General features: G+C 36.2%; 1 protein-coding gene across 8 annotated transcripts in view; it reads right to left on the reverse strand.

Moving 5' to 3' along the window:
• Positions 1–7,798, reverse strand: part of BCAS3 (breast carcinoma amplified sequence 3) — a 373,363-nt gene extending 365,565 nt beyond the window's left edge. For all 8 annotated transcript variants that reach the window (XR_663607.1, XM_009323994.1, XM_009323979.1 and 5 more), the window contains exons 1-4: positions 7,714–7,798; positions 4,835–4,889; positions 2,775–2,850; positions 703–809 (exon numbers count right to left, since the gene is read on the reverse strand). Coding sequence is in view for 7 of the 8 variants with exons in the window: in XM_009323994.1 (XP_009322269.1) it covers positions 703–809; positions 2,775–2,850; positions 4,835–4,889; positions 7,714–7,784 (309 nt within the window). In the remaining variant the exon portion in view is untranslated. The remainder of the gene's footprint in view (positions 1–702; positions 810–2,774; positions 2,851–4,834; positions 4,890–7,713) is intronic.
• Positions 7,799–8,434: the final 636 nt, after the last annotated feature.

Raw genomic sequence — 8,434 nt, forward strand, 5'->3', positions numbered from 1 at the left:
ACAATGGATTTTACAAAGGGAAAGATCTCCATCCTCTCTACGTTATTTTGAAGGACAAGGTGTTATGAGCAATTTTATTTTTTTTAATTTAAGAATTTTATGACCTACTGTATTAAACTTTATTCTACAGTTTCAAGAAATTTGGGGGAAATTCCCCAAATTAAGACCATGTGCTCATAAACCACTCTGAAACACAAACTGCAGCGTGTGTGTATGACAGCATGAAATCAAACCCATATGCACACATAGACTTTAATAAAATTAAAATTGCAAATCATGTACATGACAAACATGTGATTGTAAAATACTATTAATACTGTCATACTTGCATTCCTGGGACAAACAAATTCTATTCATATTTTTCTACCCTTATTCCTTTCTGTAGGTTAAAAAGATTTCTGTCCTTTTTGGGATACAAACTATTCCATAATATCAAACACTACTCCCAATTCAACTCTGAAAATTTACTTAACAGAAATAATTTGTAAAAAGCCCTCAAATCTGAAGGTACATGAATTCAAGTGTTTGAGCTATGCTCAGTATTAATCTTAAGATAAGCATATTACATATAAACCATATGACATTGATGGTAAATGTTGGCTCTTTCCACTTCAGTAGGAAAAATTAAAAGTAAATATTAAAGTAATAATACAACATTACAAACAAAAGAGCCTCTGATACAGAACTGAACTCTGTACTTACAGGTATGCTCCAGACTTGCATTCCATCACTGTATCCGATCATTAGCAGTAATGGTGGTTCATTCCCGGTGCTATGTATTTCATGAAACTCCATATTCCTTGATGTATCTAAATTGGGTGTAAATATCAAAGCCATTATTAACAGGTTAGGATCAACTATGGCTGGTGTCAGTTATACTAGACAGTGTTTTCTCAATGCATGTTTCTGTTATCATAAGCAAAAGCAAGCAAACTGGAACAATACTGAAACACATTCTTTAGGCAAACGCAAGAGATTTGTTAAAGTTTCACAGAGATCTTAGAAAGCATTAAAATTTAAAATTATGTGAGAAAAATTTTCTGGATTACGATGTGGGTTGTCACTAAATACCCAAAAAACTTCTGTAATTCTTTCTCCAGTGATTAATAAAACATGGCAAACTTTTCAAGTAGAGAAAAATTTGCAAAGGCCCAACAAAATAAACATTAACAAATACAGAAATCACAAACGCACAGACCGATCAAAGCTATTTCTAGATACTATGTAATTAATCTTTACATCAACCTTACCAAAAGAAGAAAATTCCCAGGAAGAAAAGTGCTACAGGACATAATAATCAAAATATTAAGCTTTTCTTGAGTAAAGCCCTCTAAAACTGTATTTTCAACCATGACAGAATGGACAAAAGCTCACTGCAAGAACGTAAGCATCAAAGAAAGAGAAGAAATATTTAGGATGGTGAAAGAGGATGTATTCAGGCCCACTCAGATCAGGCTGCATAAAAGTAAATTTAAACAGAATATGAAGGATTCTGAAGAATATTCTACGGAGTTTTTGTTATACTATAGAAAAGAACCTAAAGAGGGAATGCCTGAAATTTTTTAAAATAAACATACAAGGAGAACAAACCCACAAGCAACCAAACCTCAACTAGCCTAAAGCTGGACAAAATGCCATGTATAGGTTGATAGGTCTTTTCTAGTTCTAATAACCATGAATTTATGAACTGCCAGCCTCTGCGCCATTTCAACAGCTGGAAAACATATAATCTTCCCTATTAACCTCTTGGAAAGGCTGAAAATTCCCCATCACAGCTCTGGCTATGGTTGCTATTATTTCATCTGAGACCAGAATGAGCCTTTACCATAGAGCTCTACACAGGAAAATAAGACGGCAGACAAGAAACGGCAATTTGCTGAAAGACTTAAACCCGGTGTTCTCCAGGAGGCAGGTCCCTTAGTTCCCCAGCTATGGCAAGCACACATACCACACACCACAAGCAACTCCAAGATGTTCAATTAATTCAAGAAGTAACTACCTGATAGCGGCATTCAACCATCTCTCTCATTCAGTCCCGAACCTTCCTTATTCAAAAAAAGGTAACTGGGATAGACAGGTAAAACAGCTCAGATCTTAAGTAGGGATCTACTTGATACTCTTAGAAAAAGCTTGTAAAAATCACCATTTTTTCCTTAAAAAGGTTGGAGATCCATTGCCTGCACTAAGTCAGTAGTCTTTGCCGATGATTTATTAGGATACACTGGAAGTGATAAACAAGTTAAAATTTAAGAATATTTTGAGGCTTTACTCTATTATTTCCCTGAAAAACATCATGGAATCTCCTGCCCATCTTCCCCAACAGCCCTTCCTTTCTAGGTTACTATGAACTCTGTGACACCACTGAAAATATCAGGGACCTGGACTGGATTCACAGCTGAATAATCTGGCTTTGAAATCGAGCAGTAAATGAAATAAATTCAGTTGTCTGCTTTGTTTTCAACTACCTTAAGGAAAGGAAATGGACTTGGGGGGGGGGGGGGGGGGGGTTGGGGACACGGGATTTGCCTCTCTTCCTAAGCAAGCTTTAGTTTGCCTTTAGATGAAGTTGCAAGGCTTGGTTGAAGTTACAAGGTTGTTGTATTTGGTAGGTATAGAACAATAGTGCAGTTATTCACTGAGAATTTAGTCTATCTAGAACAGGGAAATGAAATACTTTCTTTTGAGTCAACAATGCTTAATGATAAAGCTGACTGAAATTATTGTACATGGACCCAAAAAATCACAAAAATAAGTGAAAGAAAATGAAGCCATACCATTTAAATCTGCATTTTCAAATCTGACCCAAATGATCTTCTCCTTTTCTTCTGCTGGTGGGGTACCACTGTAGGCCTGGATAAAAAACAAAAGAGTTGAAATAAGAAAGTTTAACACCTTTTTTCCCCACCTTCTATAGACCATAGGAGGGAATGTACGTTAAAAAAGAAAACCAGAGATACATGTATCTTACTGTCACCAGCATTCCTGTGAGGTTTTGTTTCAAAAATGAATGGTTCCACGATCAACATACTAAATAGAACTCAACAAGCATAACATCACTGACTAAGGCAGAAATGACAAGACATATATAACAAGAAGTCTTCCGGAGCAGGTCAGAAACACCATGGGACTTACAGCAATTTGGTCAAGCTAAAACACAGTGGCTTCTACAATCTTTAACTCCAGCAGTTGTACACTACTTCTAAAAGCAATGTTAGAGATTCTCACGTGAGGCATTTTTACTTTAAAAATTCTCTTTAATTCACTTAAAAGCTTTGTAAGCAAGACTGAGGAAAGAGACCTTTACTACATAGTTTATTTTACTGACATGTTTTAGTTGTATTTGTGACATCTTTAATATAGCCATTTAAAAAAGAATAAACTGTAATTCCAGTAGAACAGATCCATGTTTCAGTTCTGTGTTCTACAGATTCACATAAAAAGATGAGATACAAAAAGAAACTGTGAAGGAGACATGCAGTGTTTCCAAACAGCAAGTTTTACAGTTCTCAGGAGAAACTGTGATAGTAAGAACGTGAGCTACAGTAGAAATACCATCACTTCCAAACGAATTATAACAAAATACTGTGTGGTACTTTGGATTAAATATGAAAAAAGCTTGTATAATCACTTTGTACACGCCAGAAAAGCAATAACATGAACTAAAAATACAAATTTAAAAAACAAGTGTGGGTATTACTTTTCAAAACAAATCATGTTCCATGCTTCCAAGGCAAACTGATTTGTAAAATAAAACACAGACTGTATCCTTTAACTACAGAGGAGAAAAAAGGATGTGTGGGTGTGGAATGCAGCAATCTTTTAAATGAAAGTTTGACGATTTTTAATTTTGACCATGAGTCCAAAATGCATTTCACAAATTAATATTAGTGAGGGGAATTCTTTTTATATAATTATTGAGGAAATTCATGATTAACCAACCAAAATAATCCATCAAATAAGAACCAAGATAGTTTCCTGAGGCTACAGACAATTAGCTGCAATGCTTCCCCACCACTGACTGACTACAGCTTTACCAAAGAGTAACAAAACAAAATGAGTTTCCCTCTGCTATTGAGAGGCCCATGAGCAATACAGAAGTGACCATTCCAGTTTCATGCTGCTGCTACCTCTGGAAACTATGACCAGGAGCAGACATATGCATCATAGTTGTTGTCCAGAGAGGAATATCCCAGAAATGAGAAAAAAAAAAAAATATATTAAAAACACAAAGTGAGGACTCCTGTTTTGCAAAACTCAGCACACTGGAGAACAACAGGATAGGCAGAGCACCACAGTCCCACAGCAGCCAGGACACTCTGATGCAAATTAAGGAAATAAGATAAAAAAGAGAGAGTAAAGGAGGCGAAAGAAACTTTCTCCTTTTCAGCCATTGACAAAAGTTAAGATGACAAAGTTTGTTCACCAAGTTGTTCTAACACCAATCCGGCCAGGGTTCATACATAGGTTTCCAACTACAACCCAGAAAAAACTATCTGTAAGAGGCAGAGCAAGTGTTATGCCCAGTCTCTCCCCTCCCCAACTAGTCTATTGCCAAAATTATCGTAGAAGGCTGCAATCTTCTTCCTGCTATTTAGATTGTAATTCTTCAACTTCTGTGTAGCTAAGTTTTTCTTTTAAATTATTACCTATCAGAAGAAATCTGTAGGCCCAATTTTCAGATGGTATGCAGTCTATGCTTTCAAAACCCTGGTCTCAAGATTCACATTCAAAAAAACCCCCTTTTTTTTTGTTTTTCAATGATATTTTGGTCCACCTGACACACACTTCAACTGCTTTGTACACCAAAAAAATAGTTTTAAAGATCTACACATACCTGTGGCACAACATCTTGAAGAAACGTAACAACGCTTTCCATATATGACTGTTCCCTTGAAAACAGAAGGAGAATTTTTAACTACCACTTAAGTTCAGGAACGGTTATGAATATATTAAATAAGACATATCTCACCAAAGAAAAAACTTGCACAATCTTTAGCACAAAGGAAAACACTAAGTATGCAATGCAGTTACTTAATATACTGCCAAAAACTCTGATAATAGAAATAGCAGCCTAAAAGTCTGTAAAAAGCTAAGTGATACCTGTTTATGAAATAACTGCTTGGGGGAAAAGTACAGAATGTAACAGTCAAGAAATAAACCCTGTTCTCCACATCAGAGTGGCTGACTAAAGTAGAACAGGCATTTGGAAGTTATTCTTCAGCATTTTTTCTACTTGATTTGGCTATTACAACATGAAGACGAGGACTTAAGCTCTCCTTGTGGTGCAAGTAAACTTTAAGACCTCATATGCATTATGTACAATGATGAAGTAAGTGGTAGCACTTGGGGGCAGGAGATGGAAAAAAGCCATAACTAAGAGTAGTAAAGAGGTTTTTTCAGATAAGGTTTTATAGCTTGGGAAGCTTATTCCTTCTTGGAAGCTCATTAGAAGCAATGATTTAGAATAGTATATAGTGCAAGAAACATTTGTTCCGATAGATTTAAACTAATGCTTTTATTAGCTTATCCCTGCATGAGCAGCGAGTCTCTTGTGTAACTGCTGAGCAATGTACAATGTGGGTTGACTATATTACACAGACAGTGTTGAAACTACAGAAAGCACAAACTTTTTGTGTAACTAGTAATACTGAAACATGCTGGCAACAAGAGCTATAAAGTCTGAAATAATTTTTTTTTTTTAAATTAACTCTTTCGGTAATAACTTTGGCAGCCCTTAAATTAATTTTTATATTGGTAGTAATTCTTCCCGTGCTAACTCAAGACGTCTAATAGCAACAAAGAAAAACCGTAAACTAGGAAATCCAGACTCTTGATATCCAAAGGTACATACGCTTTCTTCGTGCTTTCTGAAACTGTGCTGTGTAAGATTCTTTTAATAGAAATTGGAGTGTTTAGTATTTAAGAATTAAGTACAGCAATACAGAAGATACTTCAAGTCAAATGCTGCAACACCTGGCTCAGCTTAACTGGTTGACTTCTCTCTGCAAACAAAGATAAATCTAAAACATATAGTTTTAAATTTTAGAAAGCTTATTCCAACTCATGACAAAACTAGATTTTGTTCAGCAATCCAAGGGTTACTGCATCAAAATTTGTCTTACTGCTTTAAGCTGAGGCCTTATAGACGAGCTGTGGTTTCTAGTGGTGATTCTTCTTTGATTTATGTAGGTCACCAAAACTGTCTTTGTACACCTTCAGAGCCCTTTATTACCTAGCAATAATACTTGTCTACAGGTGTAATATTAAATACAGTGTTTGAAGTTCTCATGTGAATGCCTACCAGCAAGAGTCATACTATCTTCATTTTTCAGCTCATGAAAGGAGTACTTCCCCCACCCCACCCCCAAGTACATCTTGAAACAAAGCTGATGCTTGGGAAATGTTTTATTCAGTGCATGTACTCTAAGTCTCTCCTGAAGTTGAAAAACTTCATGAAGATATCTTCAAAGTGCTTAAAAACAACCAAAACAACAGCAAAACCCACAAAAAAAAACCCCTTCCCTTAGTAAGAATCTAGGAGTTTAACATAAGCAGCAGAGGCTTCTCAACATACACAAACTCTCATCAAAAAGACCGAAGTATTTGAGGTGAAAAGCTATACCTCAAGAACAAGCCACCGCATTTAATAAAACAAAAAGAACAGATAATCTTATTCTTACAGTATTTTTCTATTATTAGATTTTTAAAGCGTACTTTGAGGAAAAGGTCATTACAAACAGAAATGCATTTGTTGAAAAATTCTGCAACATAAAAAAATGCTTATTCTATCACATGGCTGTAAGACAAACCTCTAATGCAAATTTTTGTGTTACAATGATAGATTTCTTGTGCTCCCTGGTAAAAATAACGTGAATCTTGATGTTGAAATACACAGCTATCTCCAGCAGGAAACTAATAACGCTGAAACTGGTAGTACAAATGAACATTTCGATACAGTGCCATTTTGCGTCAACACAACAGTATAAACATCCCCAGGAAAAAAGAAAAACTGCTACAAAAATCCTTTAACAAAGATGAGACCACAAATCTTCTAGGCTGTCTTACTAAGCTTGTTTGCCATGAAAGTATTTTCATGTGAACACAATGAAAATAAGGATGCCCAAGCAAAAACAACGGCCTCCTATGCGCTCTGACTGGAGAGAAGTAGCTTCTTCCTTTGCTCTTGGTTTTGTTCTCTTAAGCAAAATAAATTAGAATCCACAATTCTACTTACTGAAGGACTTTAATGACAGGCTTATATATTTTAATATATCCACCCCTGTGACAAGGTATTATTAAAAAGGACAGCGAGAAAGGAACATGCTACACGTGTTCCTTCCAGCCTAAGGAAGAAGTTTGCAATCGCTGATCTACAGCTAGTGTAGTGTTTGTACAGCAAACAAAATTGTGTAAACAAACAACAAAACGTTGCAAGATAAAGTATTCATCTTTAAAACATACACTTTGAAGGCTTTGGTGTATTAAGCTAAAAGCATCCCATTTAGGGAGACAGTTTGACCTGCACAGTCCTAGGAGACTGGAATGCAACATCTGTTTACTTTATCTTATTGGAAAATACTCAGCGCAACAAAACCGTACTGTCAACATAAGCCCTCACAGCCGGCTTTGAAAGAAAATTCAGGCTAGGTTCTTCTTCTACAAGAAGATAAAAAGCCATTTCAAATAAGGGCTACTCTTCCAGAACATGCTTACGTGACAGCTTGTGGGCGAACAACCACTCCTCCAGTACATCGACTAGGGCGGCGTGGAGATTCTGTCGCCATTGTTTCTTTGAAGATACCTGTAAGAAAGACATCTCTTTTTAATAATAATTTGTATCAGGATTATTTATTATACTAGTTCTTGACCATTCTTTAGGATGATAAAAACCTCTTGAAGAAGTAAACTTGACTTATACAAGCCTGTAAGGCACTATGACCCTATAAAGCGCTCTTAAAAAAAAAAAAACAACTTCTTTTTTCAGTATCTCAATCACTACAGCTCCTGCAATGTACGTGGAAGCAAAAAAGAACACAAGCCTACATGATAAAGTGGAAAACTTTCTTCAAACTGTACATTAAAGATAGAGGTACAGGTACACAGTTATCGCCAGCATTATTTAAGACTATTATTTACTGGTGAGCTGTTGTCTTAGAAAATAATTATATAAAATTAATGTACAATCACAATCGCAGTGTACTGTACTCTTGAAACTCCGTAATGGGTTACACTGAAGCCAACACAAAAAGCGTGGTGGAACACGTTCTACTTTATTTACGTCAGCTTTTTGTGCCACCTTCCAGTTTTTCTTCACGCTCCCGTTCTTCCATGTGAAAATTCAGTGTAACATTCCCAAAGGCAAAACACACTTGAGGAGCATCACGGCTCCCAGCCACCTCCTCAGCCCGCCATCCACCCGCTCCACCGTCCACTA

Source organism: Pygoscelis adeliae, unplaced genomic scaffold, assembly GCF_000699105.1.
Source record: "Pygoscelis adeliae isolate BGI_AS28 unplaced genomic scaffold, ASM69910v1 Scaffold290, whole genome shotgun sequence".
In the NCBI taxonomy this organism is placed as follows: domain Eukaryota; kingdom Metazoa; phylum Chordata; class Aves; order Sphenisciformes; family Spheniscidae; genus Pygoscelis; species Pygoscelis adeliae.